Source organism: Neopelma chrysocephalum, unplaced genomic scaffold, assembly GCF_003984885.1.
Source record: "Neopelma chrysocephalum unplaced genomic scaffold, ASM398488v2 Primary Assembly neopelma1_61b, whole genome shotgun sequence".
Taxonomy (NCBI): Eukaryota; Metazoa; Chordata; class Aves; order Passeriformes; family Pipridae; genus Neopelma; species Neopelma chrysocephalum.
In genome coordinates, this window is record NW_020897717.1 from 10,798,995 (window position 1) to 10,824,632 (window position 25,638).

Here is a 25,638-nt window from a genome sequence, read left to right on the forward strand (position 1 = left end):
GTGGGTTAAGAAAGCTGATTAATCAGTGTAAAATCAAACACCTTCTTTGACTGACACTTGCCCATAGTGGAACACAAGTGCACCAGACAAAAGCAGTCATGTGTGAACAGCTGCAGCCCAAGGATGCTAAATGTCCATGCCTTAGATGTTATGGAGGTTTCATGGTGTATAGAGGATGTTCATGACCTTAACTAGGTTAGATACCTTAAGTCAAACATTATAAATATCTCTCAAAAGACCTAACTCTCCATGTGTTTCACTGATCAAAAAAAGACCTACATAATGGGTGAAAAATGGATCTTACACAAGGAGAAGCCCAAGGATAAAATACACCAGATATTTCCAAATAGGTGACTAATTTATTTGTAGAAGAAATTACCTATTGATCCAGGCACTCTGGTCTAGTCAATCCGGAATGTGTGATTAGGCATGGTCAGACATAACCCTCTCAGTGTTTTTACTTCTGGTCCAAAAATTTACAGCCAGACAAAGTTATGTTAACTTCATGTTGGACACCGAATTAGGGAGAAAATATTCAAGAAAAAATGTAGTGAAATAAACTTCTTTGCTGTAACTTCACTAATTCAAATCACCAGTTGCCTGACAACATATTAAGACCTCCCAGACACCAGACAAACCTTTCCTTGCTACCCTGCAACCTAACTCGCAAGGATTCTTTCATTCTTGGCAGAGTTCCAGCAGAGTCTAAAGCTATGTTTCTGCAGCTGCTGAAAATATCCAGGAGACAGTGAAGTGGGCTTGTTTACAGCAAGGATGGTATAAATAGAAAAGCTGAAGCCTCTCTCTTTCTCTCTCACCATTCTCATCCAGTTCTATTACCACAGTACTTCAAAATCATCAAAGTTGTGCAACAATCCATTTCATCCTTTCTGCTCTAATTAGGCAATTCTACATGTCTGTCTTGATAGGTGGGGCTTACTGAAGCACTTAATCAGTTTCTGGAGGGGCATCATAGTGCCAATCCAAATGCTTATTTAAACAGAGCTATGGTGCCAAAACCAGCATATTCTGCAGCAGCATGGAAACAACAGAATCTGTGAGACACAGATTGCCTCACACACTTTTTTCAAGCTGCCTTCAATGTGAAGGAGCACTTGTCCTGTATTCATCCTATGTAAGCTTAACAGTTCTAGAGATTAAAACACGGAAATCATTTTATATTACTGGGCTTTCCTGGCAAATAAAACAATTAGAGCAATTCCAGTACAAGCCCTTCCTGAAACTGTGCTAACGAGGCTTTGAATCTTAAAAACTGCATTTAAATCAAACGATTCATTTGCAAACCCATCACATACAGCACACACGTAGTAGGTGGGGATCATTTCATTGAAATTAGAAAGCAAATGTCTCTATACATGAGAGGTCACCGGTTGTTGTACATTAAAATCTTCTCACTGTTAGGCATAATTAAAATACTCTAACAGTGGTTTCAGTAATTTAAACATTGCAGTATTGTTGTAATATTTTTCTAGGCTTCAAGAGTTCACAATTGTTTGGTCCAATCAAATTTGGGAACACTGGAGAAGTTATCACCCATCAAGGTAATTACTTTCAAGTTGAAATAATTACTCCATCAATGTTAATGGTCTTTCAACTTCAATAAAGCACTCACCTGCCGATAATCACAGCTAACCTCTTGCTCTCATGCAATTCCCTCTCTATTTAGCAGGTTATATTGCAGCCGTTAGAGTGGTCACTTGTCCTGAACAGCTGCTGAATTTCACTTTGATCGTCTGTGAACCATAAAAAAATTAGTCATCTGTGTATGATTTCCCCCTAACCCATAAGCCCTTGCAGAGCTAAGGAGATGATCTTTTGGCTGTATTAGGGCACTGCTGAGCAGCCATCTTGTTTCTGGTTGTGGCTACTTTCCACTCACTAACAGCAGCACAGTAGCCTAATTAACTTTTGCCCTCCACTGCCATTCACAGCTTTCATTCTTTGCTAAGTAGCACATCTTCTGAACTTCCGGCAGGTGCAGGGATTCCTTCATTTACTGTGATCTTGTTTTCTTACAGTGCAGTCCATTTCCCAGGCATCTGAAATAGGCATGCATAAAGAAGTTTCCCTGGTCCCTCTCCTTGGCATACTTATTCTTATGGCTACAATCTTCAATTACTTCTTGCATAAGAAAGTTGCTGTGTACATTCCTTTACGCTGCATTAGTGAGTAATATTATGCACAAGGAAGTTACTAACTATGTGGTATCTCATCTCTAATGCTGCCAAATGTTCATTGGTCTATATGAGCAGGCAGAAATGAAGGACCACACATTAATATATTATGTATTTCTAAATGTGACAAATAAAAAGACACTAACTCCAGATGCATGATTCCAGATATCCTGCATAGGAGGCGTGTATATATGGCAGTACTGGCCACTCTAGATTATTTCTGATGCAATATTTTTAATATGGAATTTTTCAATAAATAACCTATATTTAATATTCTTACACAGGTTACATATTTGGTATACAAATTGCTGTCTGCCTATAACAACATAATCATGCAAGCCAAAACCTCATCCTCCTACCAAACTCTTTATTTGCTATTCTGCAACACAGATTTCCCTAACACAGATGAAGTACCTGCCAAGAGGAGCTTGGCCAGTGTAGTTATATACCATCTCCCAAATAATGTAAGGGAAGCCAACATGTGCTCTCAACTGTTAGCATAGCTGCATCCAAACCAAAGGCTTTGCTGGTGCAGTGATAACAGCTAAGAGATGTGTTAATTTTTTACACCCCAAGCTGACATAGATATGCCAAAAAAAAGCCTTTAATGATAAACTTGGCCTGAGAGCCTCACACTGCAAAATACACTCTGAGAAGATCTGTGTTTCTAGGTAGGCACAGGTGCAGAATTTCCCAGGAATAATATCTATAATGCTTATACCTATCTCTTGCATCTTCTAACAAGCACATTGTACTTTTATCTACACTTTTCTGAGGTGAATTTAACAACGGAGGCCTTGATTCTACATAATAATAATTGGGGGGCTCTGCCCACAGCAGGCAGTTTTTCTTTTTAACCCTCACCTCTGCATGCTTTTCCTTCTCCAAGCACATTCTAACAGCTACATATTCTTCTTACATTTTTTACTCATCTTCTTGGCTTTGAATTCTTCTGCTTATGATAAACAACCAAACAGTTGATATAATTGTCATGGGAAAAACAGCATTACACACCCCACAAAACATCTACTGAGAAATGTCCAAACCTACCCACGGTTTTACCTCACAGCAACCTTTGGAATATAACAGGTAAAGAACTGTGATGCCTTGATGCTGTTTGGCAGGCACTGGCTTTATAATGAAATCAGCTCTGGGTTCTATGTTCACAAGCTTAAGCCTTAAGTTCACAAGAGTGAGAAGCTTGCTTTGACAATTTAGTCACTTTATGCAGATTTCTGTAAATGAGAACTTACTGTCAATCCATTCCCCTATAAACACATCTGTCTTATGTTAATGCTGTCAAATAAGACACTAAATATCATTCTTGCTTTAGAGGGTTACAATGAACTGCAAAGACATTGTGGGAGACACTTGTATTGCTGTAACCAGTCTTGACTTGACTTTGCTCTGCAAATAAACCAGAATGTCAGTTTAATTTGCTGTCACCTAACATCTGTCACTACACTCCTGGTCAAACAAGCTAAGGAAATGGGTGACACTGCTCTTTAACTGTGAAGCATCAAAATGGCTCACTGTATGTCACTGCTCCTAAGGGTGCAGGGAGATCCTCCTTTCATTTCATTGGCAGCAGCTCTTGCTCTCAGAATTGAGTTCTCATTTTCACCTCCATAGGCAGTGTAAAATTTCAAAGGGTCAGTGATAAGCAGCCATATCTTTGACGTATTAATTCAAATACATATTAATGCACCTTAGGTGGGGAGCGAAGAGCTGCATTTTGGGAAGGTAGAGTAGGTAACCTGTCAAATTGTTTGAAAACGCAGAAGATGCTTCTCATTTGGCTCTGGAAATGGATGGAAACGAAGCTGTCAAACTAGAACAATCTGCAGGGACAATAGTGAAAGCTTAATTTGTATCCTGCAGTGTCACAAGGATTGTATTTCTACTTCAGGTTTCGGTCAAGCTTTATGTCCTGTGGCAGGCAAACAGGGTGCAACCGACAAGCACAAGGCTGGGATCAGCTACTGTGATGCTAGCACTGGGTTTTTTTTCTGGAATAATGTAATGGGATAAGAATGGAGTCTAACAGATTAAATAAAGGACCGAACTCATTGCTCATTTAATACTTTAAGTCTTACTTGTAACATGGAAGCTCGTGTGAGAGAATGACTAATGGCATATCCCACGAGGGAGCTCCAATAGAGATGCTTTAGGAGATTAAATGATTTAGCCTAGTACCCCTGAAAGCTATATTTTAAAGGGGCAGAAGTTTAATCATTGGAATGCTAGTTCCTTCAATAAAATTACATTTTAATTAAAGTATCTCATTCACAAAGCTACAGTTAAGGGTATACCTGCAATTTCATGATAAAATTCTATTTTTAAGGGTTTATAACTTTGAAAGTTGGTGCCTGGTTTTTGCCTGCTGGGATAATTGACCTAACCTCCTGAAGATATCTTTGATAACAGGACTCTTTGCACTTTATGTCAATAACTTTGATTCAAAGCTTCAGCGCTCCTGCTGTATTCAGAAGAGGTAGGATTCAGATCTCAGGTCCTTGGTATAAATCAGAAACAACTCTACTGAGTTAATGCAGCTGCAACAGCTTAAAGTGAGTGCAACTGATGGAGGAGATGTGCAGAAAGATTCCTCCCTGAAGGGTAGTATAATATTTAAAATAAAAAAAGGTAGCAAAAATAGTAATCGATACACGTTCATGACAAAGAACAGTAGAAAAACCATGCAAGTCAGCTTTGGTGCAATGCTAGTAGAACAGCTATACACATGCTGACAGAATGTTATTTTGATTCAGGATAATGTTTGGGGAAAAGAAAGGATTTTGGAGCCAGGAAAATACTAATTCAGTAAATAATAGCTTGTTAATCTAAAAGGCTTTTAAACTGATGCTGTTAAAGAAACACACTGTGGCAACATTATTTAAAAGACCATTTTGGTAGGTTTTATTACCCACAGTACAACCATCTTGGACATTTTCTGTTGTTTTTGGCATGCTTAGAAGACACTGCAATGCATGACTGGCCAGGTCAATTCTGATGCTCAGCAACACATTGCATGCTGCTGAAGCAGAGTATTGGGAGAAGCCCTGTCATTTCACTGGTTTTAAAATCTTAGGTGTATCATTGCAATTATGATCGCGATTATTTTTCTTAAAACAAGTTAAGGGAGCTAAGTAGCAAAATGCCACTGAAGTTCAATAACTCTAGAATCCCAATCTACTTTTTAAAGCCTAGCATGCTGTGCAATGCGAATGCGACTGCTTCAGAAGGCAAAAGTCTATATTCCTATCATTCGGTTCAGGATCTGTTTTCTTTTTCAGAAAAAGATGTATAATAAACTTAATACATCTAGGCTTCCAGGAAGCCAGACACAAAACTGCTTTGGAACCATATGATAACAAGAGTGTGTAAGATTACTGAGCTGGAAACTTCTCCCACCATGTCATGTAGAGATCTGTCTGAGGAAGTTACTTAGAGGTTATTATTGGGTATTCCAGAGAAAGGTCTTTAGGATCCTACTAGCATGTCAACCAGATACTTTATAATTGGGATAATTAAGAATTTAGCGGGTTTCCAGAAGACTATGGAGATAATTTAGGGAAAATTCTAGGTTTGTGAACTTGAGGTGGCAGTGCTGAGGAAACCAAACTTTATTACAACCTCCTTAAGCGTTTTCTAAAATCTATTTTCAGAAGACAGCCAAGTATAGCAGTACTATCCTAATATACAGCTGTTCAATCCAACTACCTATAAGCTGTCTTGCTATAGAAAGACTAGAATGTAATATGTAAGTGGGAGGAGCAGTGGTAAATGCACAAAACATAACCATTTCTGTCACTGACTTACACAACATTGTTAATCAGTTCACAAAACAGCCTGGTCTTTCCTGAGCCTATCCCTTCACACACTGAGCAGAAACAGGAAAAGAAAGGAAAGGAAAAGACATATCAGCAGTGCACATTTTAATATAAGTACATGCAGTGGAAATAAAAGTAGATCTGCTTTTATTACTGATGAATTATGAAGGGAACATGCAAATGCATTGCACATATGAACTATGTAATTACTAATTAATTCATTCACTTTATCATTCCAACTGAATTAAAAAAATAGAATTATATACAAGGAGGAGTGATATTGCTGTTCTTTGTGCAGATCCTGTGACACTATTTGACGGTCAGACAAAAAGCTCAGGACAGTATTTTCAGAGTGAGGCTGAAAAAGGTAGATGTGCATAATTCCTCCAGATATAACATATTCATGCTTTCGAGTAATCTACTTGCCTCTACCAGAAATCCAGTATTAATGTGAAATGTTTCAGTCTCCACTGGGCAAAACACAAAATTTAAACCAACAACACTACTGGCGATTGGAAACCCCACTTTTCTAATCAGTGTTAAGTTAGATTCTAAAATACAACAGAGAACAAAGCAGAGCAAAAACATCTTAAAACTGGTTTTGTGGTCCAGTTCTTACCATTACAGTTAGTGCTGTAACAGCTGGGGTGCTAAACGTCGGGTCGCTGCGTTTTTCCTGATAGACCACTCGATACAGGGATATAACACCATTGGGAGAGACAGGCTGGGTCCAGTTCAACCGCACTGAGTATGCACTTGTTGCTTGTGCCCAAGGGGCTCCCATGCCCCATGGGGAAGCCTCCAGAGTTTGGGTTGAAGCCCACAAGCTGTCCACTGACCCCACAGAATTTTGAGCTCTGGCACGATATTCATAGAGAGTAAAAGGCTGTAGGGCATCGGATGCATCAATAAACTCCAAGGCTCCTTCAGTCCAGATGAACAAAAGCAGCTCTTCTTGACTGCCCACAGGACGTCTAGAATTAAATAAAAAGCAAAGGGTTTAAATAAATAAATTAAAAAATAACTTTGCCAGTCCATAGCAGTAGATCCTGAAGTCCCAAATTCAATCTGTATCTCAGAAAAAACCCAAAACTTATTTACGTAAGTTACACACATACACAAGGAACTGCCTACCTATCTTTGAATCTTAAAAGCATTTCATTGAACTTGTGTTTTTGAGGCAACCAATTATTCTCCTTTATCTAGAAGAATACTACAAAACACGTCAAACAAGTGTGCTCTCACTGTCCAGAGTACCAGAGTAACAACACAATAGCATATTGTCCTTCTAGGATAGAACACATCACAAATGAGACTTTCATAAATTAGAACGTGAAATTTTAAATATGTATGTAGTTGCTAAGAAATGACTTGAATTGCAATATGGGTGTAAGTTTTCAACATTTCTGAAAATCAAACTATTTATGGAGGTACTCACCTCAGGATCCCTCATTTATGGAAAATTTACGACCAATTTACTGAGAAAAATATTACCTAGTGAACAAGGGATTAATATTCTATCATGCCCTCAAAAATAAAGCCGTGCACTTTCAAATTCTGGTTTGCTCACAATAAATATCCCATTTTTTCTTGCAAATGGAATAAGTAATCCCTTGTGCATAGACTTAGCTGAATTTGCAGCTCCACCACAAAACCTCATTAAAATATCAGAAGTAGAGTTTTCTGTAATAAACTACATATTTTTTCCAATGCTGTTTTTGTTTAAAAATGCAAACTTAAGATATATGAGGACAATTCACTGTATAGGCTTTTGGCAAAATGGGGTTTTATTTTTGTACATATATATACATATATATATGTGTATGTATACACACACACATATGTACACATATATAAGTATATACAGGGTTATGACTACAGATGATCCTAAGCCCCTTTGTAATATGGCCCCTTCTACTATATAATTTACAACAGTTTTAATAAGCCAAGCACTCATCTTCAAAACAGAGTTATCAAATCAATTCTTTCACTTGGCATAAAAATGTTTGTGTGAAATTAAGTTGGTTACATTTAAACAGTGTGATAAATCTCAATGACGGTTGTGCTGTACTGCACATGAATTTAAGTATTTCTTCTACTCTTCACAGAAACCTTGGCCTTTGCAGAATGTAAAAGCACTTTTGCCCTCCATGCCAAAACCAAAAAACCAAATTAGATTATCTGCCACTTTTAGTGCAAGTAGGGCAAATTTGCAGAAGTAAAATTGGTTTGTCTGGCTACTGGGTGTCATGATCACTACACACACACAGAAGCTGAAGAACATTTCTTTGGCAAGAGAAAATCTGTGTTTCAAAAAATTCTGTTGAATTTGATTTTGTTAGATCAAATAAGGAAATAATTTAAAAATTCAAATTGCAACAATTTTTTAGAACTGATAGTCTTAGCTGCTTGTTACTCCCAGGTATTAACATGCAAATATGAAGACTATAACAAATGCATGTGTGCTTTCATGCACATCTGCTTATTCATCCTTTCTGTATATGGACATATAAGGCATGCACAAAGACATTACTTTCTTATATGAAGCTAAATAATTTTTGCTAAATTCTGAGATAAGCAGACTACATGGACATTGTTTTGTTTATAAGGGTTGAAGTGTGATTTTTTTTTTTAAATAAGAGTTTTGAGGTACAATATCACTAGTGTAGGGAAATAGGCAAGTTGTGTGTTGCTACTGAGGTTTGGTTGGCAGAACTGGGCGAAGAATGGCAAGTAGAAGAAGCAAGAAAGATTCCCTAGGAATTCTCAGTCTCTCTGTAAGAGCTGGAGTCCAAAATTTCCCATTGTCTCCAACATTCCACCAGCAGTTTTTAATACAATTTCCCATACTCTATTATAAGGGCAAATTAAGACTTATGCAGAACTCTCCCCTGGATGCTGTTAACTGATGCAATGTAAGACACATAATTTTGAAATACTATATCTTCCTCCTGCACCTAAAAATACAGTCTTTTCTCTGTGTACTCAAAAACATGCCTAAAAACCCCTCTGTAAATAAGAGAAAAGAGAGTATATTTTAGTGCAATAAAGTCACATTTAATATGTCTTGCTGACCGAGCAGTATGGTCCTTAAACGAATACACAAATTTATGTTTTATAAATATTCTAAACTCTGTGATAAACAGTTTTTTTCACATTGAAAGATCAAATATGCCACCAACTGTAAGCTCATCCACAGGCAAATCTGTACAATGTAGCCTGGTTAAGTATTTAGATCTTATTACTGCTGAATATTTAATGAATGAAACTTATGGTTAGGTAAATGGTCCCATCTGTAGTGCTAAAAAACAGAATATCTTCATGTATGAATAAACTTTGAACAGAAGTGGTTGAACAGTCTGTAATCATTTCAATCGTCTTAAGATTTAAGATTCAGCTGCTCAGTTAACTGGAAGTGTTTCTTATGTACAATGAGCTGCAAAGGAGAATAACATTTCCAAGAGCTGGAAGCTGCCTCTTCATCTGCATAGTCTGATTTGCTGCTTACATTCATTTTAAAGATGCTCAGATAGTCATTTTTATAAGGGCAAATTCTCCCTGCCCCACTGCCAATCTGAGCTGGATGACATGAGAAGGAGAACAGGATCTTCTTTGTGACAGTGAACTACAGAGCTGCACGCCAAGGACTGCAGCGACGCCGGCTGCAACGTTCACCCCTCAGCCTCCTCACGTGTGAGGAGACAGTGAACGCCTGAGGTCTCACAGGTCAAACCAGAATTATTCTTCACAAGTTTACCTTCTGCCATACAACAAAATGACACATTTTAGCAGTGCCTGCTGCTTTCCTTACCAGAGTGAGTTATTTCTAGGAACACTGGTAAGTCTTGGGGTGAAATTCAAGTGACTGGGGAAACACACTGTCGAATGTGGTGGAACAACGCAACATCAGCAATGTCCCCCCTCTACGGTTTCACATTTAATTAAACAAAGAAGCCTCACTGATCACTCATATAAATCTATACTAACGTAGCTTTTATGTTTTGGGGTACATTTTTGTAATAAAAGTTTTGATGTAAAAAAATGAACAAAAGGAATAATTGCATGTAATATGCTAGTTTAGATTGGGTATTGTATCACCTACAGGCATAAATGAAACCCTTCAGGAGTCCTGTATTCAATGACATAGTCATCCATAGGGATTCTTATATTAAACCATCTAGTAACATATGTTCCTTGGAAGCTGTTTTGGGTGCAATTCATGGTTAAGGATATACAGTTAAGCAATGAATTACTCATAAAGAGTCAGTCTAGAAGCCTGTTGCAAGTCACAACTGCCAACAGGCACTGAGACGTCTTCTGTCTTAAATTGCCTGTTGATTTTTCTGCTACACTTTCACCATCAGGACTGCTCAGCTAATGACATCTACATTTCAATCTCACAAATACACACTAAATAATATAATCTTACTGATCATGACATAGAGAGTTTGACAGAAATTCAGACACTCCTTTAAGCAAGTTAAAAACAAAAATACTTAAAATTTTACAGGCAGTATTTTTTAAGAGCCATCTCATGTGCCTCCTACATAGTTAACGCTGGTGGTCAACAGAGAGCAGTTCCATTAACTGATGTGACTTATATCTTATTAAAATACAGCAAGAAATACATCATTTATTTCCATAATACTATTTTTCCAGAGTAGCAACTTCTGTGGTTGTCACAGAGATGTTATGTCATAGAAATGGGAAAAGAAGTAGATTAGGTGATTATCTCATGAACCAGATCTTGTCTCATTGACAATCTCTTCTAAGTTGTGGTCCTTGCTAGAAAAGTTTTAAAGCCTCAGATATGTGTTTAAAACTGCTATATTAATCAAAAATAAAATATCACCATCTCTTTTCTCATAAAATAACATTTCAATTTTTTGGTTTCTAGCAAAATGGCTGCAAACTTGTGAGTGCTTTTATATGCTAGAGGAAAGAAAGAGTCCTGCCATTTTAATGCAAAGATCTGCGCACACACTAGCTCCCCAAGCATTCTAGGTTTTGAGTTAAATGAATTTATTTTGGTGGTGATGCAGTAAGGAAGAGGCACATGATGAAGAAGAAATTACATGCCATAACCTCCCCTAGAAATACTGCAGTCTTGCTGCTATAACAATGTAAGGCTATGTGTGGCTACAAAATGAAAAAGAACTATGTGCTTACATCCCATTTCTGATTTTTTTGCAGCTATCTGAGAAAGATTTGATATTGTTGTTGTCTAAGCACATTTAAACTTCAGCTGAAATAACTGCCAAGTGATTCATGCCTATGTAGGTGAATATACCGATTGTATCTGGAGCCCCAGTGCGCCATTTTCATTTCACTTTAAATAAAAAACAAAATGTATCTATGTCAGTCAGTGCCCTTCTGCTGTACTCAGAGGTATCAAACAGGCTACAATTATGATTGTGAAGTGATTGTGTCACATTGGAGGAAGGTTTATTGCTTTTGAGTCTGCTAGGCAGTAACACATTCTGTTTCATATTACTCTTTATATCATTGTTTGGCTGTGACTAGAATAATCAAATGCCATCAAATGCTGTCAAATTCAATTTACAGTATTTTTCACTGAAGCAGGCTTTCTGCATTATATTTCCTGTTTTCCCTTTCTATGGTTGCCATGGAATAGCAGCAGTAATCATCAGCTTTATTTACAAAACCAACAGACTGAAGACATGTCTTGGGCTATAACACACACTTTATTCCTCTTTATGCAGGGGAGGGACTTGGGTGTTTTGATCAGATAATTAAAAAAAGGCAAACAAAAGGATATTTCGAGACAGCAGGAATTTTTAGAGACTATTAACATGTTTAAGGCAAAAATGAATTTATAATAATTATCACTGAGGATTCCAAACAGTAATTTGATTCCATGTCTTCTCAGTAACACCTCTAATGTAATAAAAAGTCCCAAATTCTTAGTGGAATGCTAAGATCAGCCCAGCATGTGTTTGCCACACATACTTAGAGCTGGAAAAACCAGGAACTTCAGTGTTTAAATTCTTCTCCAATATATGGGTTGAATGTTATACTCTCTGACTTCTGAAGCTATTCAAGGTTGCTTCAGCTAGCTTTTAACAGTAGACACTGGCACTGTTACTGGGCACAGTAGACATTGGCACTCTACTACTTTGATACTCCCCTAAACACAGTTATCTATATAGAAAAATCTTCACACAGACCTTAGGAAACTCCTTATAGGAAGTGAGGATGTGTCAGTCAACAACCTAGACAGGGCAGAGGAATGCAAACACCAAGGAATATAAATATGTGCACTGTAATCACTGTCCAGATGACTTATTTACAAACAGGAACATAAATTGGAAAATTGATCTGTTTTAGGAACCTAGATACCTTTTTCTGCTTTTAAAAGTCTCAGAAATGGTGAATTACTCCTATTTCCATTCCAAAATTCTCCACTGTCTATCAGAGAGGATTGAAGTTTGTGCCTAGTAGTTTGGGTAAACACAGTATGAGTATCTATCTTACAAATTTTTGGTAAGGTTTTTTGTTCCTTTGAATTTTAAAAAAATATATTTTCACAGGCTTTTTGTTATTTGCAGTTCAGGAAGCTGATTGTTTTCTGAGCTCATACTTTCAACTTGGCCATTCATAGATCAGAATCTAACCTTAGCATTTGAAAGGTAATACATATTTTTTTATATACTTCTACATTTTTTTCACCTCCTAGTATATCAAGGAATAAAGAAAGGAACCATTAAGTAAGACTAAGAATCTGAGGTGATAAAGTCATTTACCTGTAAATAAAGTAGTTAGTAATGATGCCATTTGGTTTCCTAGGCGGTGTCCATTTCAATTCTATGAGTGCAGATCCGATTGCTTTAACAATAGGTGGGCTCAATTCTCTAGGAGGTGCTTCAGCAGTTCTTGAATATATTTGACCACCCACTCCACACCCACCTATAAAACCAGAAGTTTGCATAGTGATGGGAGCTTTGTCCTCAAGAACAAAAAAAATACACTAAAAGAAAATGAACGTCAAATAAAGAAGCTCATGATGAAATGGTGCCTTATTTCACCTCATTTCATTTTTAAATACTTATTTAAATTACCACAGCTCTACTGATGAATTACTCTCAATTTTCACCAGTGCAGGTGAGGAGCATATTGGTTAGAAAATGTCATTTTAGAAATACTTATTTCAACAGGATTTGAAAATTTCCATTAAATTCAAGGAATTTTGCAATTTTTGGGCTCCTCTCTCCTGTCTTTATGATTAGCACTTCTTGCTGGTGAGTAGTTACATAACTGATTCAGTTCTGTATATCCATTTTCAAAAATTTTTAAGTTGCTTGTAAAGAGCTTTTAATAAAGTGGCACATATAACCTGAAATACACTTTTTGAACCTCCATTTAAAATAGTCATGATATATCATGGAGAAATATCTAATGCTTTATCCAGTGCTGGGCTTTCTTTTACTGGGCAAACATTTGACTCCAATGTAAAAATAAGATTTCATCTGTTTTGCTGAGTTGAATCCATCTGGAAAATCTCCATTCCCTTCCAGTCACGTAGGTGATTCTTTTAAAAACGTCTTACCACTCTGGCATGCTTGTATTCTTATCTCATACAGAGTGTAGGGATCTAGGCCATCAACAAAGGCAAAATGTGCACGTCCTACTGGCTTCACCAGTAGAGCAGGACTGCTCGCATTTAGCAAGATGTTGTATTCCAAAGGCACATTGACAATGAATATCCCTGTTGTGAAACAGAGAAGAACTGGTGATTATCTGAAATACTAACAACAGTGCAGGACAACTTCAAAGAGTCATTCATCATATGCAATTTTAAATGTAAGCCCCCCCGGAGGTTTTCCTACTGCCTCTCTTGAAAACTACAATCATTTAAACATAAACTGAAACAGATCCATCTGCAGATTATAACTGGAAGACAGACATTACAGTTCTTAGTTAAAACCCAAAATTCAATTCAGTCAATGCCTGTGTTGCAATTGCTACTTCTGACTTGGAACCAGGCAGCTTTTATTTATTTTGGAGGAGCAACAGCTATCAAACATTGCTGTTTGAATAGTCATATGATCAAAAAAGGGAATTGCAACCATTCAGCAAATTATCCCTTTTTAGTCCAAGAGCAGTAGCTGCATGTAGGTTCTTAGCCTGCTTCACCAGTAAAGTACAATACAATAGCTTGAACCAAGAAACATGTAATTTTAACTGATGTAAACACAAACTGTTTTTGTTAAAAAACCCCTCAGTTTTTACTATTTCAATTCAAACATTTTCCCTATCTATTCCTGTTCCCATGCTGTCAGTTCCTAATTTTCCAGTTTTGTTGAGAAGCTGAAAAAACTGTTTCTTCAGAAGAACAAGCTAAGCCATATGCCATGCCATCAGAATGATTCCTGAATCTTCTCTTGTCTTCTTCCATATGACTTCTCTAGGGTTTTGGTTGGTTGGTTTGGTTTGGTTTGGGGTTTTTTTGTAATTAGGAAATGGGCTGTAGGTTTTTTATTTTTTGTCCACTCTAGACTGCTCTACTCAGACAGCATCAATTTCATAAAGCCAAGAGAATGACCAAACAAGAGTGTCTGTTATATGTGTTTCCTTCATTCTGCAGTCATGTAAGGAACAGTCTTAAGAACAAAATACAAACTAGACAAGGTTCCCTTCTGAAATGAGTCAAGATGTATCTGATTAGTAAAAGCACATTTCTCTTTACAGATAACACATATTTTAGATGTCACAGAGATGTCTTTGTGACTGCACCAAGGACCATATGCCTATAAGCAGTTCTGAGACTTGTCCAGACCTTGAGAATCTTTCCATTTGTAACTTTGGAAAACAACTCAACTTTTTCTCTTAATTGCAGTTTGGGTCTTTTTCTGATAAATTATCTACATTGATACTACTACCCTGAAGCTACAAATAGCATTTTTTCTACTGTTGTGCACCTTTTAGATGGATTTTTTTAGCTAAGCAGGTACATGAATATGCACATTGACTAAAAAAAAGTTTACAAGAAACTAGAGATTTCAAGTTTATTTGTGGCACTATAAACAACTGATGCACTTCAGAAGATCAGCAAAATCTTTGAAATACCAGGTTTTTAAAATTCTTATAAGAAAAAGAGGATATAAAAATCCCAAAGAAATAACTTGCTATACCTGACTACATGCTAGACAAAGAAAATGTCACTACACTAAAAAGCTGAAAAAATAGCCCCAAAGTAGAGGCATGGCTTCAATCTTATTCAACTGCTCAGCTTACAGGAAGAACAAAGATGTTAGTAGTTGTTGGAAGAGGTGAAGGGAGAAGGAGACGAAAAAAGCAAAAATCCCCCTGTAAAATTTTCCTTTTTCAGTGTAAAGCTTACAAGAAAAACATCAAGATCTAATAATTAAGAATGGAATAATAAAAACACAACTTTTAAAATCAAGCAGGATGTTACAGAGTAAACCTCTAGGAGGTGATCTTGAAGTAGATTGTTTCTGCAATGAAGAAAATTATTTTTTGCCTGATGTATGGAAGATGAAATGCTCCAGAGGAGTGCACTTGAGTGTGTATTGTATAATTTTGCTAGTAATTGAGTATATAGTTGTTATTATTATTATTATTATTACTACTACTACTATTATTTCCCCCCTATAATTGGAGGGCCTGTAAAAGATACAACAGAATATCTGGAAGTAAGACTTTGAAATGGTAGACAGCACATCAAATAGAAACATTTTTTAACCTCCTAGTTAAGGTCCCCTTCTTCTCCAGTCCTGTCAGATATTTCAGCCAGAAAAACTCACTCTCTTATGAAAGTGACATATAATTCAGTTTTGTGCATCTGATCAGTGCATTTATTCTAAGCAAAATTCACCAGAAACCTTTGAAATTGAAACTATTCAGAATGCTTGATTTCCCAAGAAAGATTAAATACAAACAAGGACAGCAGAATCCAGCCACCAGTATGCAGCACAGGACACTTATTTCAAAGTAGTTGACCTATCTGACAGTGTTGGACAATGTTCGGGCCACATTAGAAATCATTAAAAAAACCCCAAGCCACAACTGAAACCCAAAATCTTAAAATTCTGATAAATGTTGCACTATATTTGTAATTATACCAATAATAAATATGCTGAAGAAAAAAATATTCTCAAGAAGTGAAAATGAAATTTTAAATGAAATCAAATAAATATCCTGAAAAATTCCAATATCAAATGGAAATCCTCCTACAATTTGATCAAATTCATTGAATACGAAAATCAAAGGATCACTTTTTCATCTGAAAAATTATAAGATATACTCTTACAACACAGAAACTTGTAAAAAAACTCCTTTCTTTTAGAACAGCCTTCAGCATCTGCAGCCAGTCTGAAACTACTACCTTGTGTGCTCTGATGACTGAAAGAAACGAAATAGGCATATTTGTTAAAGTCAGCTGGGAAACCACACGACTTGGTTAGTTCCAGAGTTCATAAATTCATGTCAGAATAAAAGGAACCATAAAAGCACAAGTGAACCAATTTACCCTAAGTGCAAATGGCAGTTTTGTTATTTGGTGTCAAAGTTACCATGAGCACAATGACAACCTGCCATAACACATTTTCATGTTCACTAAAGAACAAGGATTTAGTTGGTTAATATTCCCAGCAATACTCTTTTTCATAATTTACAACAACTAGATGCTGATAGGTTATTTAACATTTATGAAGTTAAGATGTAATCAGAAAACCCCTGATTATCTTTACAAATAAAAAAGTTAAATTATTCCACTTTTTTTTTGTCTGCGACTTCATTTCACAGCAGGTGCACATTTTGCAATGGGACAAATCAATCAAACGAAACCTTGGGTTTTTGTGGGCATATTTGGATAACATTTAATGGACAATTCCGTGCAAAACTCTGCAAATTAGGTTTGACGGCTTTGTGTACTTCAAAACTAGGGTAGGTCAAAAATAGCATTTGCAGCACAAGATGCTGAACTGGAGGGAAAAAGCCAGTTTTTTACAGACTGGTCACCAAAAATCTGTTTGAAATCAATTGCTGAACAATTGTTTACTACGATGTGAAACCCAATCACAATTAGAGCAAAATAGTTAAACTGTTTCACTTACAGCAAACAAATACTAAAATAGTATTAAATGCCATATCTTTTGAAGTTACATTTTAATATTTAAATTCACAAAATAAACCCATCTATTTGGCTTTCTGAAATTAAGTATTTACATTATGCTTCAAATATCCAGACATCTCAATCTGGTTGTATCAAGTATTCCCAACAAGAATGAAAAAAATAACAGCTGGGGATGCTGACTGCTTTCAAGATGCAGAACTGCGGATATTGAGCTTGAAAAGCTTGTCTTACAGGGAGGTGGAACAAACAATAATTTACACAAGAAAACAAAAATGAGAAAATGTAACACTGGCTTAGCAAAAGTCAGATTTGTTAGGCCACCAATAAGGAAGGAACCAGGTTAGGTGAGCAAGCTAAGTGACAAATAAATGGCATTCAGTTACCATGTTTGATCCCAAGAAGAATAAAGTAGGAATCCAGATGTTACACAACTTTCATTCTAATTGATAAGCAGACCCAGAGGTGGATAAAGTAGAGTGTTACAGCATGATGAAGAAGAAGACATTTTAATCCAGATGATCATTAACATATGAAGCAAATAACTTAGGAGCAGAGGACAGGATCCTCTTTTGAGCATGTCCAACTTTCATGTTATCACCAGCACTGAAGACACCTTAGAAGAATCAGGCCCCCAGTGAGGACCAGAGGTGGTGTCAATGAGATAGAATGCAGGATGGCTACCTGCCTACCTATCAATAACATTTATGGATATACCTTGGGGAAATTATGTGGTGTTTTTTTTTTCCATTCAGCTTTTCTGCTTCTATCTGTGGCCCTAATAGTTGTTCCATAATTGTAACATATCCTTCCATAGCGTATCAGTGAAATGTACCGTACATTTGAGGTCTGTGCACTGAGGCAATGCAACACAAGATAATGGGATACCTATTTCAGAAAATAAAGTCCTATTTTCCATAGTGAGTGAGGTGTGTCAAATATTTTTTTTCTGAATCCATCACTTTAACCACTACTGGGCCACCTTGCTATTTAGCTAAGTCAGGAGTTTTGAAACGCTACATATCTATAAAGTCATAAGATTTAGATATATTACAGATGCTGAAACATTATAATTAAAACCATTCAACAGGAAGGTCTGTGTAATATGATGTGTCCATAATTAATCCTGAGGGTGATTATTTGAACCAAATTTATTACAGCAGATAAGATAGAATGCCAAAGCATCCTTGATATCCATAGACAGGAAGACACTATGAACAAATACCCTCTCATCAAAACTCGGTTAATTAAAAATACTTTTTTGTCATGGAGTCTATACCAGTGAAAACAACTGTTTCATCCAAGAGTGACTGCCAAACCTTACAATCCTTGTAGGTAAAGCTGCATTCTGGGTTTACAAGGAAAACCTATATGATTTCAATATAGCCTATTGTGAAAACAAGGATTCATTCACAGCAAAAGAATAAATCAGAAAAAAATAGTTACTCTGTGCACAATTGCATAAACAAGGATAATAAGCTGTAGACTCTTTAGGCTAATCCTACGAAGCTGGGGATGTATGTGGCCCTAGACAACTGGATGCATAGGACCTGTTAATGGGATCTGTGCCATTCCAAAAGAACAGACCAAATTTACAGACTAAACCTCCACCTGCACCTTCCACAGTCTTCCTTTTAGGGAAAAAAACCCACTAGACTGAGCATGATACAGGACTGTGAAGGGTCAGGAATTAATTTCCTAGCTTCTGCATATAACTACGCTTCCTCACACAGTTTTTAGTAGCATTAGTAGCATTAATAGCTTTCAGTAACATTTCCCTGCTGTTAATACTCCCCATTCCTGTAAGATCAGCTAGTGGCCCTGAGGTGCTATAATAAAATGAATAGCAAGATTTGCTTTCCTGTCATTTTCTTGACTAAGAAGAAAGTGAACTCCATCCCAGCTGAAACCAGGACAATACCCAACAGAGGCACTGTATGAAAAACAATCCCTTATGCATATTTAAAAACTTAAATAATTGGTCCCACAACAAGAAGGCAGAGAGAAAGGGTCCTGTGCAGGGCCAGGACTTGATGATCCCTGTGGGTCCCTTCCAACTCGGCATATTCTGTGATTCTGTAAAGTCATAAAATATGCATGGAAGTGAGATAAGTGTTCAAGGTGCATCTCAGTATCTGGGAAGAAGGACATGGGCCTTCCTCAGCTGAGGAGAATGATTCCTACAGACATCAACCCTGCATCTTCTACAGAGCCATAATGTCCAGCCTCCTCCTCACCCCTCTCATTGTGTGATTTCAGGAATACATGAACCTTTGTATGCATAGTCTTGATTGCAATATAACCAAATGTACTATGCAAAACCTTGTTCTCTTTGCAGGCTTCTAACCTAGTGCAAGTAACAGGAATTTAAGCAGTTGGAAAAGGTCTAGAACAAGGACAAGATTTTCTGGGAAACACCCCACTCTTCACAAGCATATGGTATTCCAGTACATTCTTATGTTTTAAATCTATTTAAAATGTTGCTGAATATTTTGTACCTTAAATTATATTTATTATCAAAACTATAATACAGCATGAGTCACTTTCCAATAAAGCCAACTGTAGATTATATGCCATTTGAATTCGCCTGCCTTCTGCTGGGTTCTAAATCCTTTCAGGCAGTAGGGGAAAAAGTCTAATTTAAGATTTTAATCTTTTTCATATATTATAGCATTTCTATAATGGATTTTGTGCTTCTGAAAACTAAAAGATTGACAGCTCAGGGTATTATAGATTTATTAATCATTGCTTAAATGGGTAGGGGGAATGCTGCTAAGCACTGCAACAATACTTGCGATCCCAGCCTTGAAGGCAAAATACTTTTTCTAGGTGACTTTATTTTTAATGCCAATTGACTCTACTGTGACTGCTATGCAGGGATAGAACATCTTAAATAGTTAGAAAGAGAAGACATGAAAAAAATTCCATGAGTTCATTGATAAAACACATGTGGTTGTTATTGCAATATGCAAACATCTGGTTTCTAAAAAAACTGACCTCATTTTAACTGAAAAATTCCTAATATCTACAAACTGGTAGACACCTTGATGGAGATGAACTAGAGAAAAAATTATTCATTTACAATGCTCTCATTGTCCCACAGTAACTACAGCATATAATTTTTTATAACATCAGTAAAGTACACCAATCGCTTAAGCTATAATCTATATTAATGAAACAGAACACAGTTTCTCATATAAAAAAATGCTATTTTTCAATTATTCCTTCTTAGCCTACCTCTGTGGCAGGCCAAGACCACCTGGTCATGTTCAGGAGAAGAGTAACTAGAGGAAAAACATTTCTGGACCTTTGCTGACCCACCATCCTGCAAGGTAACAGATCCATATAACACTATTGTCCTTGGGCAAATAAAATTTACCCAATCAGGTCAAAACTAGCACAGGATCTCTTTGCCACAAAACCTAAAATGTTGTCAGGTTTCTCTGGTGATAACTCAGGTTAGTCTGAACAGAGGAGAAATTGTGTTCTTTCCTTAATACTTGCATTCAAAAATAGTTTACAAGACCAAATTAAAATACAGGGTTTTGGTAAACTAAACCTCACAATGCCCATGTCAAGTATCTAGGTCAATATTATTAAAATAATATGTCTCTAGGACACAGCAGCTTTAGATTACTGGCTATTTAAATCATACAAACACTAACACCAAATATGAAAACCAAAAATATCAGAATGATTCAGCTGCCTACCTGATTATACTAATTTTTCCATCCTTTCATTTTGCTACAAAGTATTACATAGAAATACATTTTTACCTGGCACATCCCAAGCTAGAAATATAGAATATGCATCAATTACTGTGACATTATATGGGACATGAATTTTCTCTGGTGTTCCTACTGGTGTTTGTATAACGTATTTATCACTGGTGTTGCTGCCGCCCCAAGTGCTGGCTTCCAGCTGGTAAACATATCTGCACAAACACAAAAAGATGAGTAGACACTGCGGTTAGAAGCTTTAGGCATATCAGTATCAGAACATTTCCATTTTCACCAATTTAAAGTGAATAGACTATACAAAGAGTATTACAAATACTGCATTAGTGAAGATTTTCACCTTTAAGTTTTCTTAATGTGAGAAAAGTAACTACTTATAATAATTATGATAGTCATAGATACTAATACTAAAATAAAAGTAGTAATACTAAATAGTATAGTAAAATACTAACACTGAAATTCACATTGGCTTATATAAGAGAGAGTATATACTCAAAAAATGTCAAAACCAATTTCAGAATAACTTCTATAAAAATATCAGCAGCCACTTTTGACCCTGTATGTTCAATATGCACTGAAACATTATATACCATGTGCAGGGCTGTTTGTCACATAAACCCTGAAATTTTCTGAAGTATATTTCCTGAGAAAAAAACCCCCTACCAATGAGCTACCAACAACCAGCCAAGAAAAAAAAACAAAAAGCTTCACTTATTTGAATCAGAATGACCTATTCTCAGAAAAGGAAAAATGATTAAGGTCTTTCCAACACTTGGAAGCCTCCTTAAAAGTGCTCTACCAATTTTCAGTAATTAAGTAATATCGTAAGAGAGTTTTCTTTTGTTCAGAGTAACTTATATTTTGTACATCTCACTAACACAGGTACATATGTTTTTCAATGCCTTTCACCTATTATGAGCGCTCTTTAACATGCCTTACCTACTGTTAGGCTGCAGGTTAACATCTGTGAAATTCAGGTCTGTACTGCCACCCAGGAAAATCTGCTCTCCATCACGAAATAATCGATAATGAGTAATGAGTCCATTGGGTTTCTCTGGTTCACTCCAGTACATTTCCACTTCTGTTGAGCTGACTATGATATGATGAGGTTTTGGCCATACTCCTATTAACGTCACAATGACACTATTTTAATTTTATGACAGAAACATAAAGGTGTTTTTTTTTCCTTTTCCACAGTTTGTGCTGTTGTTTTGAGCAATGTAATGAAAACATAAAACACTGACAGGGAGAATGACAGAATTTAACACACTTCCTCTATTTATCCTATAACAAATGCAACCAATTAGACAAGGTAGAGATTAATGGAGAACAAGGCCAAAGGCTGCAGCCTTTATATGCCCAGTTGTCTCTGCATATTTATTTGTGCTTTAAAAAACATGCATCTGTTAATTTTAACCTCGTTAACTTAAAGAGGAGCTTGGGGAAATTTTCACAAAAAGAAAGTAGAAATGCAGTGCCAGGCAGTCAGTATATAGAGTGTGGTAAGATACAGATACTCCAAGAGAGACAGATCCTCTTGTGTAAATTTATACATGATAGCTTGATGGATGATAGTGGAGTTCTGCATCTTGTTAAACCATCAGAAAAAACAAGTCAGTATGACCATCTCTTTGCAGTTCTATAAGAATGTCTTTTTCCCTTACCATGAGGAGTAGCTTGTAAAGTTTGACCTGAAAGTGGTTGGCTAGAAGCACACCCAGCAGATGTGCATGCAGTAAGCATGAAGCTGTAATTAGTGTATGGCTGCAGACCTAGAAAGAGCAAAAAGAGGTTAGGCTGAGATGTTGACATCAGTTATCACAAGAACTATATCACTACACAGAAAGTTACTGGACTTAAAGTTAACTTTTAGTATTTTTGCCAAACAAAATAGGAACTATTTTTATATTACACTTGAACAATACTAAAATGGTGAATTCGTGCTAATTTAGGTATATATTCTCTACTGCTTTAAAAGACCCAACAAAACAATTCAGATTAAATGTCTGTCTATGCTGCAATGGATCTATGGATGTCCCTCATGTAGACATATTTTAACTAAAATCAAAAAAACTTAGATGGCACTTGCAGCACAGATAAACACCTGAAAGTGTAATTTCTTAGAGTTTCAGACTTGAAAAGCTGAATAGCCTGTAATGTTTAGAAAATTTATTACAAATACATTTTCAACAATAAGAGAATATAATTAAATATTCTCTTACTTGTACATATAACCTTCTATTATATTGCAAACAAGTCCAAAGATACTCCTTCCCCTTTCCCACCCTCTGTTCGTTTTCCACCCTATTTTTTTCCTATTTGTTACAAGACTTTACTAGCAATGCTATAAAGCACTAAGAAGCTGGACTGACAACCAAGCCCTCATTATAAGATATTAATTTTAGTTACTTATAACTTTTTAAACTATTTTTTACAGCTCAAACTTCATATTCTCATCCTTGAATGAGACTAAAACAGAATATATTGCTTTAACTTTTCCTTGGAAATTTTCAAACATCCTTGCGCTGTGTATTAATGACTTCAGATTTGACATCAAGTTGCCTGCAGCTTAAGAATCTGACTTCAGGACTCCTCATAAAATTGCACTCATAATTTGGCTAAGATACTAAGCTTTTAGGATAGCTAATTCTGTGCACCCATTAAAGGATTCTTACAGTTAAATTGTTAAAGATGCAGACCTCTGTGAGCCTATCTTGAACACCTCAGAGCTCAGCTTTAACTGCTGATCAGCCTGTCTGACAGAGCATGCTCCATCCCAGGATACAGCAACTTTGCTAAACTACTCTTTTGGATATTTCTCAAAATTGATCTTAAAGATATCACCAGGCACAAACACTGAAAACCTCTCTCTTGCATTTTCAAGGACCCTCTTGTTAGCACCTCATAATACTTTTAAAAAAGTTCCTGTTCCTGGATGCAAAGGATACAAACAGTAGGAGGAGAAGAAGGAGGAAATTATACACAAAAAAATCTTTGAAAATATTAAAATTGCAAAACTGAACACTCATAACTGAACACTAGGGAATCCCAGTGCCAAGACATTGTACAATAGGTTTTGGTCCCCTTTTGTACACAGGCTTTGTAGCACAGTCCTTTCTAAAACTGCCTCCAACATGTGGTCTCTGGCCTAACTAATTGTACGTAATAGGAGACTTTTCTTGCAGTGTCCACCCCTAGACTGTACAGATGCTTTACTAACACCAACCAGCTGAGCATTCCAAATGGTTTAATATAGAACCAGAACAACAAAAAAAAATCCAACCAACCAACCAAAAAACCACAAAAACTCAAAAAAATAAACAAAACAGAAAGATTTCTCTCTCAGAACCAGGATGCTGACTCAAAGAGACTGAGAGAAACAAAAATCTCCCTGGACCTGCCAGAAGGCCATGTGGGATGCCTGGTGTTATGCAAAACTTCATATATCCAAGGACAACCAGTGCCTTCAACTGCAGCTCCGAGAGCTCGGGAAATTTGAGTCTCAGGCAGGGTGTCCAGAAAATGAAGAAGACATGGTTCTGACAAACTATGAAAGCTTGAGATGTGCCTTACTTACTCAGTAGCACATCCTGAACAAATATGAATGCCCTGCCATTCCCTTTGGTGGCCCCTGCCACCAGCCTCTCAGTGATCCATGTTTGATCTCTCTGGGTTGGCACTATCCCTATTGCCTCCCTCACTGTGCTCCATGTTCCAATATTCATGCCTCCTTGACTTCTGCCAAGCAGAAAGGAAATGTAGCTCTGGGCAGATGCAGAATTAGGCCCATCTACACTGAGACTCCCAGGAGGAATAAATCTACCACACACAGCCAAAGCTGAGGCAGCAGTCCTCCATACAGGAGCTTCATTTCATTCCTCCCTGAAAGAGGCAGTAACCCTATGTACAAATGACTGTACTTCTGTGCAATGCAGATTGCTCGTGTGAAAGAAGCTGAATTAGGATTATACAGGTCAATTCATATGTATTATATGGGTCAATTTATAAATCCGTGGCTTTGTGGCCTTAATAACGTACTTTTGATTTAACTCCTGTGTATAAATGAAATTATTTCAAGAACAATGCAATTCTGCAACAAGAGAAAAGTCTGGGCAATAGTTTGTTTATAAACAAATCCTTGCTTACACCCAGTACCAAAATATTTTAATTAAAATATAGTCCAAACAAACAGAGCAAAAGAAGAAGCAACAATTCTGTAGAAAGGTAAAATACGGAATGGAAGACATGCAGGCTGCTTAACAAAATTGAACAACATGTGAAGGAGAGAAAATAAAGAGATGACTCAGAGAGACAGCCCTGGCTGTAACCTAATCATGAACTGGAAGAGAAGAAAAATCATCTGAACACTGCGTATAAAAGTAAGGAGGGAGAAAATGACAGTTGCAGACTAGAGAGAAGCAAAGGCATGGAGGGAAGCCAAGTATTTAACATTTCAGGATAGAAAAGATTACTGTGGCAACAAATTACTTGAATTCCCCTAAAGGGAGTCATGTTCACTTTTAAAGGAAACATGCATAATAAAGGAATACTCATTTACAACTACACTTTAAAGAGAAAAATGAGCATTAAAAAAAGAGCACATGGTTTCACTAAATTTATTGGTGAAATTCTGATACCTGAAATTCTAGCCATACATGGAGCAGTCACAGCAGATTTTATCTAAATTATTAAAGCTTTGCATTAAACACCTTGTCTTATGAATGTTTTGGAAGGCTCTGTGCAAATCTATGTATGTGATT

General features: G+C 36.6%; 1 protein-coding gene across 8 annotated transcripts in view; it reads right to left on the reverse strand.

Annotated features, from left to right (window-relative positions):
• The window catches only part of USH2A (usherin), a 379,012-nt gene that overhangs the window by 46,875 nt on the left and 306,499 nt on the right, over nt 1–25,638 (reverse strand). For all 8 annotated transcript variants that reach the window (XM_027681679.1, XM_027681684.1, XM_027681681.1 and 5 more), the window contains 6 exons: nt 22,543–22,650; nt 21,818–22,001; nt 20,918–21,075; nt 13,596–13,754; nt 12,793–12,955; nt 6,648–7,002 (listed from right to left, as the gene is read on the reverse strand). In XM_027681679.1, the coding sequence (XP_027537480.1) occupies nt 6,648–7,002; nt 12,793–12,955; nt 13,596–13,754; nt 20,918–21,075; nt 21,818–22,001; nt 22,543–22,650 (1,127 nt within the window). The remainder of the gene's footprint in view (nt 1–6,647; nt 7,003–12,792; nt 12,956–13,595; nt 13,755–20,917; nt 21,076–21,817; nt 22,002–22,542; nt 22,651–25,638) is intronic.